Source organism: Nematostella vectensis, chromosome 14 (assembly GCF_932526225.1).
Source record: "Nematostella vectensis chromosome 14, jaNemVect1.1, whole genome shotgun sequence".
Lineage (NCBI taxonomy): Eukaryota > Metazoa > Cnidaria > Anthozoa > Actiniaria > Edwardsiidae > Nematostella > Nematostella vectensis.
In genome coordinates this window covers 13,823,373-13,839,968 of record NC_064047.1, presented here as the reverse complement: position 1 = coordinate 13,839,968, position 16,596 = coordinate 13,823,373, and the positions used below count along the sequence as shown (strand labels likewise).

At 51.4% G+C, this 16,596-nt stretch overlaps 2 protein-coding genes across 2 annotated transcripts; one reads left to right on the top strand and one right to left on the bottom strand.

The window, feature by feature from the left end:
* Window positions 1-317: 317 nt before the first annotated feature.
* On the top strand, window positions 318-1,097 carry LOC116609235. Its single transcript, XM_032370118.2, has one exon. The coding sequence runs from the start codon at window positions 318-320 to the stop codon at window positions 1,029-1,031; it is 714 nt and encodes a 237-aa protein (XP_032226009.1). The 3' UTR covers window positions 1,032-1,097.
* A 1,922-nt stretch (window positions 1,098-3,019) lies between these two features.
* On the bottom strand, window positions 3,020-15,165 carry LOC125559742. Its single transcript, XM_048721349.1, has 3 exons — window positions 14,060-15,165; window positions 13,621-13,720; window positions 3,020-3,113 (listed from the first exon to the last, which is right to left on the bottom strand). The coding sequence occupies exons 1-3, from the start codon at window positions 14,282-14,284 to the stop codon at window positions 3,073-3,075; spliced, it is 366 nt and encodes a 121-aa protein (XP_048577306.1). The 5' UTR covers window positions 14,285-15,165; the 3' UTR covers window positions 3,020-3,072.
* Between the last annotated feature and the right edge of the window lie 1,431 nt (window positions 15,166-16,596).

Sequence of the window (16,596 nt, the reverse complement as noted above, 5' to 3'; positions counted from 1 at the left end):
GCCACTTGATGTTTTCAAAAATGGTTGAAAAATTAGAAGAATACAGAAAAGCAAACCCAGAAGCTAGCACAATGCACCAAATTTATGGAGGTGATGATACATCTCTGATAATTACAATTATCTCACCACTTATGAAACGTGTGCACAAAGAAGTCCAGCAATCAGCTGAACTAGTTTTTATTGATGCCACTTCAAATACCGAAGATCACAACTTAAAAGTGTTTGTTGTGTGCACGCACAATGTTGCTGGAGCTCTGCCATTAGGTATCCTTATTACAAGTGATGAAAGAAAATAATCATTGAAGCTGGGTTTTGAGATGCTACAGTCATGCTTGCCAGACTATGCTTTTTATGGCCGTGGACCAAAAGTTGGCCCTGAGGTCATTCTAACCGACAATTGCAAAGAGGAACGCAATGCTCTCAACTCAGTGTGGCCATCCTGTAAACTTCTTCTATGCATTTTTCACATGCTTCAGCAGGTTTGGAGGTGGCTACATGAGACCAGCCATGGTATCAATCAAGTTGATCGTCCCTACATCCTTAGTCTTTTTAAGAAGAGCTTGTATGCAGAAACAGAGGAACTGTTTGAGGACTGCTTTTCTGAACTGTTGAATGATGACAAATGCAAATGTTATCCAAATCTGGTTGACTATTTGGGAACTCTGTATATTGAGAAGGAGGCCTTTGCTCTTTGCTTTCGTACAGAACTACGAGTAAGAGGCAACCACACTAATAATTTTGCTGAGGCACAGTTTTTAGTACTGAAGGATACAATTCTGAGGAGAGTTAAGGAGTACAACGTTGTCGGGCTTATCAGCAAGCTCACAGTTGAGTTGGAGGACCACTATAAAGACAAATTGTTCTCCATAGCTGATGGCAGCTTTGATGGTCTTTACAGACGGCGCTTTATGGGTAAAGGAACGGATGGCAGCTCAGGTTTTCGCACTCCTGATTTAAGGGAACGCGACTTGTATCTATCAACTGTAGAAAAGTTCAACAACGATGTGTTTAAAGTTAGGAGCTCATCATAGAACAATGAAAGGTAAACTAACTGTTGTCACAGCTTGTGCATGTGCCATTTAGGGAGAGTTCATTATTTATGGTTTGGTTGGGTGGGTGGGGGGTTGGCATTCTGTGGCACGCTACTTGAGTTTTTGTTTCCTGTACAACCCTCCCTTTTGCAACATCAAAACTGTTGACCCCCAGTAGAAACCCCAAAACATGTTGACCACCCCACCCCCTCCAATAACCCCTATAATCAATGACGGGATGGTTAATCCCAGATTATATTTTGGTATACTGTACTCCCAATGATAATATTTCTAGATTCAAGGCCTACAAGATGTTCTTTTCCCCCTTCAATCACTTTAAAACTTTTATGTCCCCACATCGACATTCCTAGAACCTTTTACCCCTCCCTCCCCTTCCCCCCAAGTAGACCCCCTTAAACATAAACACTGAATTGTCTGAATTTGGGACTTTCTGATATAAATAATTGCTACGTTCAAATCTGTTTTCTTTTCTGTTTTTCTGTTTTTCTTTTGTGGACAAGGATACAAATGAAGACAATTCCTTGTTTTAAATAAAAATAAATCAACTGAGCCTCCCAGTATTTGTTAGAGTGAAGATGGAAGCCCTTGCAAGCATCAGTATGTATTGTGGTCTGCAAATAAAGCCCATTGTATCAATTTTGTTCCAGTGACTCAGCCAGAAATGAGACAGAAATTGGCTTGGATTGCCATAGGAGAATCACTGCCTCTTTCATGTTATAGCACTTTGCGTGCCCAAGAAAGCAGTAACCCTGGGGTAAATGTACTACCTGATTCGGATTCTGATGATCAGGATGCATCACAGTCCTATCTTGATGAAACAATTCAAGACGTGTCAATGCCTGACACCACATCAGTAACTGGTGATGCAGAAGATTCCTCTATTGAAACAGCAGCAGATGCACTTATGAAGTCTTGCAATTTGATAACAGAAAAGCTTAAAAACACAGGGGATGCAAACTTAGCCAAAGGTATCATGCAATTCTCGAAAAGAGTTGCATCTTTGACATCTCCAACATCAATGCACGCAAAACTTACAACTGCCCTTTTCAACTTTGGATCTGTTGAAACTAACAAAACAGGAAAGGGGAAGAAAATTACAGTACAACCCAACAGAAAAAGAAAAAATGGTAACGGAAGCCAGCAGGCCACCCTTAAGGGTAGACCAGTACAGCTGCAGTCATTACAAGGGCCTACAAGAAAACGCAAGCGTGGCCATGACCTGGCTAAACGGTACAGTCCAACACACAAGGCAGTAAGAAATCTGGCTCACATACAATGATGTCAAAAACAAAGCATATGCAGAGGAAAAAATGTAGTAAAAAAAGTTGACACTATTTTTTAAATTATTGTATAGTTTCTTATTGCCATATATGATTATGTATAAGTCAACCCTGTGTATAAGTCAAACCCCTAAAATATTGTAAAAATTTATCATTATTATTTCCTATCAAGAGTTGTAAATCACTATTAAATTGTTAAATTTAAAGTGCTATAAAAAGATAGATTATCATTATTTGAAAATACCAAGTTCGTTTGTAAAAAAGCTACTTGACAGTCAAACAATCAAGGGTCGCATTTTATAATTACAATACAAAGGTGATTCAGAGAGGTGGTTGAACAGAGAAAAGAAACCTCATTAGGCACAGCAAGTCCCATCAGTAGTCCTCTCTGTTCTCTATAGAATATTTTTTGCACCCCTTCCTCTGTTATTGTCTAAAAACATGTCCTCACTTGTTGCCTTTTACTCAAAACTGAAAACAACAGAGAGGACTACTGATGGGACTTGCTGTGCCTAATGAGGTTTCTTTTCTCTGCAAAAGTCTTTCCGCAGTCCCCACACTTCAAGCTTGCCGCATGCTTTTTGTTGATGTGTCTTTTTAACTTGTTTTCATGGTCGAATGTTTCATTGCATTCATTGCAAATGCATGGATGACATCCTTTTTCATGATACTTAAGATCTTTGCTTCTGGAAAATTCTGTTTGACAAGAAGCACACTTATTCTTCGTTGCCATGCCTGTGTCAAGATCCTCTCTTATGCTTTGTGCCTTGTCCTTCCAGTACTGTTAAAACAATAAATAACATAAGCTTTTTAATACAACTACCATACAATATGCTAGCTCATGGTCATCATAGTTAATGGAGGGATGTTGTAGAACAAACTGCAAAGTGAAATTTAAAAATTTGTATGAGCGAACCAAGAGCAAACTCTAGATTTCACTTCACAAATGTTCTAAACACTACAGACTGTGGGAAACCTATCAAACTTCAAAATGATCTAACAATTTTGTATTATAATATTATGAAGGGTAAAAAATATTCAGCTGAATACCTGATGGGGTGCAGGGGGGACTGGGGGGTTTCAGAGGGAATGGTGGGAGGCGTGGATCGCCCCTCCGGGCCTCCCAGCACCGTCTCCCGTCTTAGGCCTGGGAGACGCGAATCGTCCCTCCGAGCCCCCCAGCTCCGTCTCTATATATCGAGCGTATAATGTTTCACGTACATAAACAACCGGCGATCGCTAATGTAGGCCGAATCGGTTTCACGTACGTAAGCTTTTGGCGACTGCTAATGTAGGCTAAAACGGTTTCGTGTACGTGAACAATCGGCAAAAGCTAATGTAGGCCAAATCGATTTCACGTACATAAACAATCGGCAAAAGTTAATGTAGGCAAAATAGATTTCGCGTACACGAATAATCAATTAGGGCTGGTGTTTCGCGTGCTCGATTTCATGTACGTAGATGATTTTGGCCAAATCGATTTCAGATAATGTTTCACGTACATAAACAATCGGCAAAAGCTAATGTAGGCCAAATCGATTTCACGTACATAAACAATCGGCAAAAGTTAATGTAGGCAAAATAGATTTCGCGAACACGAATAATCAATTAGGGGCAGGTGTTTCGCGTGCATGAATAATCATATAGGGCCGGTGTTTCGCGTGCATGAATAATTAATTAGGCGTTGGGTTTGCAATTAGACATTCGTATGTCCTGCGGTATACCGAGCGTTCGAAGGATGGGGCGCGGAAAAGATTACTGCGGGTGGCTAAGGATCGGCCGCGCAAACACGTGCGGCCGGAGGTGCTTGGACACCTACTGCAAGGTGCACCTCCAAAGGCTCCGTAAGGGCAGCCCCCTCCCCGTGCCGTGCAGGGTCTGCGGCATAGGGACTCAGTCGGAGACGCGGCTGTGTCGCCCCTGCGGAGCGAATCGTAAAGGGCAGAGGATGCGCGGCATCGAGAGGCGCGCTTGGAAGCGGTTCGCACTCGTCTGACATCGCAGCCCGCGATACGGGCAATTAGAGACTGGGTAGCGCAGGGCATACCCCAACTCTCAGTTAGAGACTGGGTGGCTCAAGGTGTGCCCCGAGCATGGACGCCTACATAGAGGAGATTCTCGATAGCATGCGTGACAAAGAGGCGCCCGCCGTACTGGCAGGGCTAGTCCAAAACATCCTGGACGAGGACATCCCCGACGATGTCAAGCACAGGCTGCTTAAGCCGCTCGTACCGGAGAAGGTGTGGACGGAGGAGGTCTGGCGCGAGTTCGACCTCCTGCTGCCGGGACGGCAGCAGAGAGGGCCCGGAGAGCTTAGACCCCGAGACGGGGTCGGCGGCGTCCATCTTCGGTTCCCAAGCGTGGATGCCACTCTACGGGGCCAAGACATAAGCGCCAGTGTTTACCAGGAGATACGAGATCTTGGTGGAACAGGTGTCATTGCTCTAAAGCCGGTTGTGCGGGGGCCTGATATTAATTACGACGGCTCGGTGTGGTGGGTCTTGCACGAGTGAGAGTCTCTGCGGGCGAACGCAGTGCTTCCGCTGGTGCTCGAGATGGTAGACCCCGACTGGCGTTACAGGCTCTTTACGGTCGTTGGTAAGGCCCCCGCAGAGCCATTGGCGCCAATCACAGAGGAGGAAGGGCGCTCGGAGCACAAGATCGGTGGGTTGTTAGTCAACCAAATCGCAGTCGGCGCCCTGGAAGGCATCGATGCGGGTATTTGGGAGAAGGGGCGAGAGTACCTCGTCTACGTGAGATACGAGCTTCGCCCTTTACCTGAGCAAAATGGTGAGCCCGGGCCAATGTTTGTGCGAGAGGGGGGTGACGCCTTCGTTAACTGTGTTGTGAGCTATGTTGCCGACTTCTTGAGGAATCGCGGCACCTCGCGCTCCCTTGGTCTAACCAAGACACGAGGCAAGATCCTCGAGCGATTTGACAAGAAGCTGGCCACCACGGGGTGCACCAAAGAGGACCTCTTTGAGATGGAAAGAAAGCTCGAGGTAAAGCTAGTAGCCGTGGACGCCCTGGGTAACGCCCTGTGAGACTCGGGGAAGTACGGGACTAAGACGAGGATCACCATCCCTTGCCACAATAACTACGAATGGGCTGAGCTTCCGACTGAACCACCTGCGATCGCGAGCGTCCACGGCCTAGACTTCGAGGCTGAGAGGGAGCTTCGTTCGTTATGTCAGGGAGAGGCAGCGCCTCGCGCTACCAGTGCCGCCGCAAAAACGCAAGAGGCGAAGGTGCGGGAGGTGCTCATCCGCTTCATAAACAGGGCGATCCCCAGAAGCACGAGGGTCTGGCTGTGTGGGCGTGTTATAGTCACGCACGAAGGCAAACTGTACCGATCGGGACAAGACGGGTGGGCTATCGACAGGGCGTTTACAGACGAGACTGGACATGATCCTCAATGGCTCCCTAACGATCACCCAGCCTACCAAGAGTACATCGAAGCTACGCACTCGATGGGCGGCGCAATAGGGTATCGCTTCAAGAAGTGGACCCAAAGAGAAAACATCAGGCCAACGCCTCCTAAATACAGGGACGTCTGGCGAGCGGCGCAGGGCGAGTCCAAAATGTGGAATAGCAGGGAAAACTTAGGGGCGCGGCCTCATGCTCACATCGACATGCGTGCGGCGTACCTAGGATGCGAGGACAGTGTCTTCGGCGGCGCCTCGGACGCCATTGATCTGGTACCGAAATACGGCTTCCCTACGAACGTGTATCGTATCGCGGATGTTGCGGGACGGCCATTGAGTGAGGTTCTTCAACTGACCGGGGCCATTCAGTTGACCGAGTGGGGGTTCTCTGAGGCCTGCCACCCCTACACTTCCGGGAGGGTAGGGCAGCACTTGCAACAAAACGAGGGCTGGATCACCACGCCAGAGCTCAAGGACCTGCTAGACTCGGGTGACCTCGCCATGGCCGCGGCAAGGGAGGTGTTGTATAGCGTCGGAAAAAAGGACTCCATCAAGTTCCCCCACTCCGGCCCCGGCGGCGAAGACTCGCAGGGTCGAGATCTCGCTGTCCGTTTCGTAGGCAAGTGCGCTCGCCATGGCGACGAGTCCTCGATCGTAGTCCGCGACCGTGAGGAAGCCGCGTATCTGACAAACCTCCTTGCGGGCACCGACCACTTACTTAACTTCGAGCATGCCGACGGGGCTCATCTGATCCAATACAAAGACGGAGTCCGGCGCTCACAATGGTACCACATCAGGGCCTTCGTCTTGGCGTACACAAACATAGCGTTGCGACGCATGTTGAGGCGGTTCCCTCGCGAAGACGTCCTCCGTGTGTGCACAGATGCCATATACGCAAAGGCGGTGCCCAGTGGTGTGAAGCTAGTGGAGCGAAATCCGAGGTATGAAGAGTGGCGCCACAAGAGGCCTGGGTACGAGTGGCGGCCCGAGGCGGCTTGGGGTCCGAAGAGGTCGGGGTGCTTGGCTAGGGAGCCAAGCACTGCGCCGAGTCTGCCGTGCGATCTGGTGGCCGCGACCTCTGCGAGGATGTATCTAGCCGGCCAGGGAGGATCGGGGAAGACCGAGTGGGCGGTGAGCATGTTCCGTGGCCGTAACGCTGTGGTGCTCACCCCCGAGAACGACCTCGCCCACGACCATCGCAACAACCCGAGCCTCGCGGTGAAGGCTCAAACCTACCACCACTACCTCTGCATACCAACGGAGAAGCCGATAGAGGAGTGGAGACCTTCCGAGCTGTGGCACAAACTCGACCGTCTCGCAGAGGTAATCATCATTGACGAGTGCTGTAAGGTGCAGACTAAAGTGCTACGCGCCATCCTAGGGTATCTCGCCACGCGGCCGTGTCAGGTAGTGTGTTGTGGCGACTATGGACAGGTCCCGCCCTGGGGAGATAAAGAGGGGCCTCACGATATGCTGAAGGAGTGGGCACAAGGGAACATCCGCTGGTTCGAGTCCGACTACCGCTGCCTGTGTGAAGACTGCGGAAATCCGTACAGTACATGCGACTGCGGCTCTGCCGCCCCCTCCTCCAGGCTCCACAGGTGCGATGACAAACAGACGATTGTCGCCCTCGCCGAAGCCGTCGTATGTTTTGTTGTAGACAAAGGTAGGGCACACGAGTACGATGTAGTCAAACTTGCCCCGGAAAGGGCCGCGCAGTCGGTCCACTACGAATTGGGTCTTCCCGCATGACGTCGGGCCCACGATGAGAGCGTTAAATGGGACGTTTTTCGGGTCCATACCGCTCCGGCGTATGTGCTCAGTATTGTATGGACTCTAGCTGTCCATGCATAAGGTTCATCTGGACGTCGGCCACTACAAACACGTGACAGTTTACGCTACCCGAGCCGCCTGCCGTGCGTTTTATCTCGAGGTGCACACCGTCGCGGGTATTGACCAATCGGAGACCACCCCCATGGATGGCGCTGTCGTCCGTCGTTCGAAGGTCGATCCACAGAGCAAATTTGTTATCGCCAAAGAACGACTCGGGGCCGATTGCCGGGGCGGCGGGCGCTCCGCTGTGCCCCCCCGGGGAGGGGCGGACGAACCGCCTTTTCGCCTCCCTCCAGAAATCCGTGGAGCGCAGGCCCTGGCTGAAGACTTTGTTTGGCGTGCCGTCGATTGTAACGCGAACGCTCTTGATGTCGGGGTACACCAACTTCTCAAAGTCGCGAGTCCCTGCCGTGTATGGCTCCACGATGAGGAGCAGCAGACCACTCACAGACCTTCGCGGCAGGTTGACACTCTCGTTGATTATGCTGTCTGTCCCTTTGCTAATCACGAAGGTCTTGTAAAGGTTCACTTGCTCGTAGAAGAACGTTGTGCCGTTGTGGTAGGCGGCGGCTGCAGACCGGGCGAGGTTGTCATCCCTCAGGCTTTCGTACTCTAGCTCTAGATTTTTGATGCCATAGGATAATTTGGTGGCATCAGTTCCGACTACTACCTGGTCAGCCGATGCGAACGTGATCTCGAAGAGCAGCGCCTCGGAGAGCGCCCTTGGGTATGGCACGCCGTGGTCCGTCAGCAGAGAATGGTCTAGCGGGATGGTGTACCTCGCCCCGTGGGTTGCGCTTAGAGCGTTCTCCTTGGCGTTACTGGTCGCCTTATCGCCAGCCTTGGAGCGAAGCTTGCGCATGTTTTCCGACTGTATGCCCTGCTCCAGGCGGTCCTCTCTCTCGACCTTGGACAGGTAAAGCTCCTCATACGTCTTGAAGACGTCGTAGCGGTTGGTGTCCTGGAGCGTTTCTCCTGCAAACGTGATTTTCAGGCGGCTCACGAGATTTCGGCCGACGTTGTTCACGACGGTATTATTCGCATGGCCTGAGACGGAGAGTTCGAGACCAACCCTCAAGGAGCCAGGCACGAGCGTGACGCCTTCCGACAGCTTTGGGACCGCCACATATAGCGTCTCCTCTGGGGAGGCCGTCGACGGGTTGAAAGTGACCCGGTGAACAGTTCTCTCGGCTTTCAACCCCAGAGGGATTCTGGGTGTTCGCTTGGGGTCGAGTTTATCGCTGACTGACATCGTATACATATACGTGTATATATGCACATAAAGTACGAAGTTGCGAGGCTATGGTGCGGACTGTTAGACATGTCTAACATAGCATAGCATGAGTTATGCGCGCGCATCATGGGTGATGTTGACGTTGACATTGACGATACCTTGCCGGGCGCGTCCGCCGATCGCGGGGCGGGGGACGACGAGACGACGCCCCTCATCCCGTTTGACCCCGACGATGGGGAGTCGATCCCAATGACGAGCACGTCGTCGCGTACGCATGCTGCGCATAGCATGGCTTCGCGAACCGCCGGAACGGCAACCGCTGAAACCTCGTTCATCACAGAGGGTGCAGCGACAAGACTCGGCCTCCAGTCCCTCAGGGAGGAATACCCAGACCTTAACGAGAATCTGATACGGTTCCAGTCAGACCGGAGGGGAAAGACGCTAATAGAGCTTCGCAACCTCGGCAAAGGAGGTTGGACTAAACCAAGACAGCTGTTCAATGAGAACGGGAGCATTCGACAGGACGTTGCAAAGCTGAAAGGCTTCAAGATGGCGATGGGGTCCGTGGCAGAGATAGACGCGGTCATACAGGAGAACACAGAACGAGTCCAAGAGCTGCAAGGGGTGGTAGCCACAGACAGGGAGACCATCGACGACCCTAACACGTCATAGAGTCGCCGCCAAGAGGCCCGTGAGCGCAACGAGGAGAGGCTGTCCGAGATTGACGAACTAGAACGCGAAAACCGAGAGCTCGAGAACCAAAAGCCGCTAAGAGAGCGCATCAAAGCCATCTTCAAAAAGTACGGCTTCACCGTCACCGCTATCGGGTTGGCCGTAGCGACGACAATCGCGGCCATTGTGACGTCGCTCGGCAAGTCGCTCTCCTCCGTGGCCAGAGGGGTCGGTAACGGGCTTAAGGCCATCGGTAAAAAGCTGGGCGAACTTCTCCCCGGGCTAGTAGGCAGCATCGCGAACTTCGTGTTTAAGGCTGCAGGGGAAGCGGTGAAATTCCTTGGCAAAAATGCGTGGCTGCTCATTCTAGCCGTAGCCGCGTTCTTGGTTCGTCGAATGCAAAGCAGTCATCGGAACAAGTAATACGCCGCGGCCACCACGAGCACCGACAACCCCACCTTGAGGGCGGTGTGGTCACTTTTCTCGCCCGACAGGGTAGGGGCCGCGCCCTCCGCGTGCACTTTCGCAGGGGTGCTTTGCCGCCGGGGCGGCGCGTGGTCAGTCGCGTGTTGCACCTTAGGATGCCCACCCGCCATGTTACGAGCACCGACTGGCTTTGTCTCGGTGTTGATCACGTTTGCGCCGAGCTTCGTGGAGTCCGTGGCTTTCTGCAGCTTATTGTTGTAGCCCACGACGCTTTGCGTGTTTATCACCAGATCGCTCGGCATCAGCCACACTCCTGGTGCAACCGCAAGACTCAGTCTCACCTTGGCCTCCTGCACGGCTAACTGGTACCTTTGCACGCTTCGAGCGATGTCGTTTTTTATGATCGCGTCTTCGAGCAGCTCCGTGAACTCCGCCTGCGCCTCCATGGCCGGCCCACCGGCCCCTGCGATGGAGGAACGGACGTTTACCTGCGCGCCAAGCACTGTGTAGACGAACGCCTCGACCGAGCGGTCGAGTCTCCCTAGCCCTGCTTTTGTCAGCCCCTCGCCTTTGGGAGGCGCAAACTAGCTATATTGCACGCCTCCGTGGTGGTCGTTGCGTATGTAACCCACCTGCTTCCCACTATTGTACGTCCCACCTTCGTCGCTAAACAGATTGAGGTGGCTCGGGTACTCGTCCGCCGCCGTGTCGTAGCCACGGATCACGTGCACGTTGCGATACCCCTCCCCCGGGTAGAACACAAACACATCGCCTAGCCCGTGGTTCCGCCCGCCTTTCCATCGGAAGTCCGGTTTACGCGGCAAACCGAACTCTATGCATAGACGCTCGAAAGCGGCCTTCTTGTAGGGGTTACCTTTTTGCGTGAACGGGTTGTCGCCAGGCAGGGGGACGCCGAGCTCGTAGAGTATCCTCCGGGTGGTGAAGTAGGCGTGAAACCTTAAAAATCCCCTGATGACAGAGGGGAGCGTGGCGAAAGTGTGGTCAGTTAGGGACAATTCACATCCGGCGGTTGCGCACCAGACCGCAAAGTTGAGTTGCTGTGGCCTGTAGGAAGGCTCCGATAGCCACCGGCGAGACTCCTTGGCGGACTTGTGCGTGACTACTGTCTCTTTGAATATGTCTCGGACCCTAGTCGTGAATGATTTGTCCTCAGCCACGTGTATCTCCAGCTGCGTGAGTAGTGGGATGATGTCTGAGGCCGTGCTCTCCACGGGGGTCGCGGGCACGGCGTAGAGCAGCTTTTGCGCGAGGGTCAGAGACCTAGGGAAACCTAGGGAAACCGGTGTTTTGACTTGTTCGGCTATAGCGTGTTTGATATGTTCGGCTATAGAAGCTCCCGCCGCAACTGCCGCCTTCTTCGTCTCCTCCTCCTTCCTCCGGGGGACCTCGTTCAGCATCTGCCAGCCTTCCCAATCCATGCTCAGCCCTATTAAACACGGAGGCGGGCTATGTTCAACACAATGGTGGTCCTACACGCTGTGTTCACCGGAGGTGAACTGACGCTCTTCTTCGAGCAGCCGATAAGGCGCCCTCGCTTTGTGGCGCTCCGGCAGTGCTCGCTGTTTAACAGCTGGTATAATCTCGAGCGGGAGCAGCAGATAACGACTCCCTCCCTCCCGCCCATCGTCACTCTGCCAGCCGGGCACCACACGGCCGAGTCCATCGTGGAGACGATCAACCACGCTAAAAGCCAGATTCTGACCGCGGATCCCCTCACCGGGAAGATCGTGCTCGTGTCCACAGGCATTGTGTTCCTGAACGCCGAGCTTTGCGCACTATTTGGCCTAGAGGCTAAAGACGATCAGATGGGGGAGCGGGGCCTCGCACTGCCCTTGGGGGACCCCCCACTTAAGGTGACTTTGTCGAAAATAGAGGCCATCTACATCTTCTGCGACATCGTAGACCGCTCGCAGTGCCTCGCCTCAGACGAGCCTTCAAACGTTCTCGCTTGCCTAGAAACCCGCGGGAGGCCGCACGAGAAAATCGTCTATGGACCCGACATCCCCATTTGTGTCGCTGCGTCTTCCTCTGAGTTTGTCTCGAGTATCCGAATATGGATCAGGGATGACCGCGGTAGACGGGTGGACTTTAAGGACAAGCCTGTTCACCTCGTATTAGAGCTAACCTAGGCCCGACATAACAGGCATGGCGAACAGCGACGTTAGCAGTGGTGGCATATCCATATATCCCTCGCTCCCCAGTGCCCACCCCCCGTAAACGCCTACCGCTCCGGCAAGCACCGGCGGCGACGCGCAAAGTTTCCGACTCCAGGTATTACGTGACACTCAGGCGGTTCTAGACAACGAGATAACGCATTATCGACAGGTGCGGAAGAAGTATAAGCGCGCCTTCGCCGTTACCCATGCTGTGTCTGTGGCATCCGGCATCGCTGCAGGGGCGCTTTCCAGCGCCGGGCTGGGAGTCTCTTTGAGTGGGATAGGGGTTCTGATCGGCGCTCCGCTGGCAGGGGTCGCTGGGCTGGTCGGTGTCGTGGGCGCGGGCGCGGAGGTGGTCTCTAGGGGTCTTACGAGCAAGGTGGCTAAACACGAAGACACGATGGTTCTAGCGGAGAGTAAGAAAAACTCGATCAGCGAGCTGGTCTCTAAGGCTCTGCAAGACGGGCGTATCTCAGACGAAGAGTTTCGGCTAATACTTCAGGAACAAGAGAGATACAACGCGCTCAAGGCCGCTATCAGAGCTCGACACGGCCTCGCACCGCATGATAAAAAAAGCGGGAAAGGGCCCTCCCTGGTGGCACGCGAAAGGGTGAAAAAGAGACTGCGAAAAATTCGCGAGGAGTTCGGGAGCGAGGTGTTCGAGTAGAACTCAGGTTTAAACGCCACGCCGGCGGCTTTGAACTCACGGCCGAAAAACGGTTACTCCACGCTCCGTAGGTTGGCGGACCTCCTCGTTTTTGCGGCCCACCACTATTTGCCCCAAAAAGTCGTGTACGCGCAAGTCCTTGGGCTTGCACGCGCCCGGCCTACACCCTAATTATTCATGCAGGCGAAACACCGGCCCTAATTGATTATTCATGCACGCGAAACACCTGCCCCTAATTGATTATTCGTGTTCGCGAAATCTATTTTGCCTACATTAACTTTTGCCGGTTGTTTATGTACGTGAAATCGATTTGGCCTACATTAGCTTTTGCCGATTGTTTATGTACGTGAAACATTATCTGAAATCGATTTGGCCAAAATCATCTACGTACGTGAAATCGAGCACGCGAAACACCAGCCCTTATTGATTATTCGTGTACGCGAAATCTATTTTGCCTACATTAACTTTTGCCGATTGTTTATGTACGTGAAATCGATTTGGCCTACATTAGCTTTTGCCGATTGTTCACGTACACGAAACCGTTTTGGCCTACATTAGCAGTCGCCAAAAGCTTACGTACGTGAAACCAATTCGGCCTAAATTAGCGATCGCCGGTTGTTTATGTACGTGAAACATTATACGCTCGATATATAGAGACGGAGCTGGAGGGCTCGGAGGGACGATTCGCGTCCCCCAGGCCTAAGACGGGAGACGGTGCTGGGAGGCCCGGAGGGGCGATCCACGCCTCCCACCAGTTCCTCTGAAACCCCCCAGTCCCCCCCGGTGCAATAGAAAACAAAGAAAATAGAAAAGGTTGGATCGTTGAACTTTGATCTTTCATTCAATGGACAAACCTTTCTTCTGTCCGCAGGCAATTTTTTTCCACATTCTGCCAACAACCGTGGAAATGTTTCCGATTCCTGCCCCATCACTCAGCTGTTTCTGTACATCTGGCTAAAGACAGCAAAAACAATAACCTCTAAAGTGACTTAAAAAAGAATTCCAAAGATTCGCAGTAGGTTGTTGGATAGTTTACATTTTCTGTCAACCAAACTCCGAGAGAAATCGTGTTGGAAATATGGTTAAATGTGTACAGTCATTAAATTTACGAGAAAGCCGGAGAGATAGAGCAAATGAGGGAGAGTATAGAAATTGTATACCTTTTTTAAAAAATAGACTTGCGACATGGCCGAAATCTTCAGACTCCCACCACTGTGAGAGAGTTTACTGGTATGGACTTTCTAAATTGCAGATATTTTATTTCACGGATTGCTATTAGACCCATTAACTTACCGCAACTGACTGGTAAAATGCGTTCCAGCCGGTTGGTTTCCGAATCGAATGCATTGTAGGGGGAGGATCGCGTTGTTGTTGTTCGCACGTGGATGCTTCTTGTTCCGCCTTATTGTAAACACAAAACTCACGTGCGGGGCTCTTGTACCACAGGGAACCCAAAGGCACTCGCGCGTGATGTCTCGGAGCGTTTTCCGATCGCCGGAGATACGAGTATGACATCATAAATGGGCTAAAATGACAACGACTGTTTTAAATGGCAACGACCGTTCTTAAAATGACAACGACCGTTCCAAATGGCAACGATGGTTTACGAAAGGGAAAATTGCGGTACCGATAGCGAAACAGATATACGAACAAGAAGGAAACAATTACGCTGCAAGATAACGCGTGCGATTAAGCGCATCCGCGATTTGACGACAACAGATACTACCACGGCGAAACGATTTCGCAAAGAACTAGATCAGCTAAGAAAGGACTTCGAAAGCGCGTGCGAAATACAAAGCTTGTTCTTCGAATTCGAAAACCCGGATCATGATGCATTAGACGCGTGGGAAAACGATTTGAACAATGATGTATACACGTTAGAAGAAACAATTGAGGAGCACATCGAAAAGATGACGAAGCAAGCTATGCCTAATGACCCGAGTTTAGAAATAGACCAACAAGGTCAACAGGAAATACCACATAACAACTCAGCTTCTAATAGCCAAGATCGCCCGCCGACTACACCGCCTATTCCCCCAAATACCCAGCAGGAAATCACGCACAGTCAACAATCACCAGTGACAGCAACACACGTCTTGGACCAGTGGATCGATGATTTAGTCGAGTTTGAGGAGACTATTGTGCAACCACAAGAAAGCACGACTATGTCAATAGCCGACGCACTGTATAAATTAGAAGCTAGCAAAGACATACCGACCGTGGCGCTAACAAAGTTTGACGGAAACCCGCTAGATTATGCCGATTTCGTCGACAAATTCAAGATTCATATCCACGACAAGAATCATCTCAGCAACAACATAAGAATGATTCAGCTCAAAATGCACCTTGCCGGAGAAGCGGAAAGATGCATAGCAGGTTTAGGTTCGAATGGCGTAATGAGCGCTTAAAACGCTAAAAGATCAATTTGGTCAAGCAAGTGTCATTGCGCGCGCACTAGTCAACACCATCACAAAAGGCGACAGAATCGGAAAGAACGACAGGATAAAGCTCCGCGAGTTTTCTATCGATGTCGTTAGTTGCCTAGCGACAATGAAACGAATCGGCTATTTCGCGTATATCAACGCGAACAGAAACCTCAGGCGCATAGTCATGCGTCTGCCGGACCACCTCATAGAACGATGGCAAAGCGTGTCCTCCGACCTGAGAGAGGAGAATGTCACGCCCAGTATCCAGCACATTAGTGATTTCATAAGAAAGCGTGTGAAGGCAGAGTTCGACCCCGACTTTGGAGACATCGGAATCGGCAGAAACGACCAAAACCAGACTCAACCCAGGGAGAGGAAAGGTGTTTTCGCAGTGGGACAGCAAGCAAGAACGACGAATTGTTTCGTCGGCCACAGGGTTCCCGATGGCTACCGCCACAGTCAATGAGAGACTGACCCTGCTCAAGAACGCTCGTTGCTGTTTCTCATGTTTAAAGCGAGGTCACCCACAAAGAGAATGCAGGTCGAAAATGAAGTGTGAAATAGTCCCGTCATGTCCATACTTCCATCACCCTCTACTGCACGCTCATAGCCCGCCCGCATAAGCAAATGCAGTGACGCCGATTCCACCCCAAGCTGACAATGTCCCAAACCCTATCACGCAGGGCGAGAAAGAACCCTGTCTGAATCGCGTGCGAAGTACTGGACCCTACGAGGGAGAAATCTTGCAAAGAAGATCACAAGAGAATGCGTGACTGGTAGGGAACAAAAGCAACCGCCACACACTACAATGATGGCTGATCTTCCGAAAGAAAGATTGCAGTTAGTCTCACCGCCTTTCAAGGTAACAGGAGTGGACTTATTCGGGCCATTCAGACTGAAGTATGAAAGAAAGCAATCGATCAAGGCATGGGGAGCAATCTTCACCTGTGCTACCGTACGAGCGGTGCACTTGGAAATCGTGGAGAACACATCAGCGGAAACGTACCTCCAAGCAGTTAGACGATTCGCCGCAACCCACGGATGGCCAGAGACGTTGATCTCAGACAACGGAGGCTCGTTTGTAGGAGCAGAAGCAGAACTCCGCAAACTAGTCATCGATGAGAAGAAGTGTCTTGAAGACTTTGCGATGCTGCACAAGTTCAACTGGGTCTTCATATCCCCCTACAGTCCCCATCAAGGAGGAATGTACGAGAGTTTGATCAAGCAAGTCAAGCACTCACTTCACGTAACTGTAGGAGAGCGGACACTCTCCTGGAGCGAGATTGCTACTGTATTCGCCAAAGTGAAGAGTATCCTGAACAGCCGCACTCTGACTTACAGTTCGGACGACCCCAACGATCCAAGACCCCTGACACCGAATCACCTTCTACTGGGAAGAGCGTC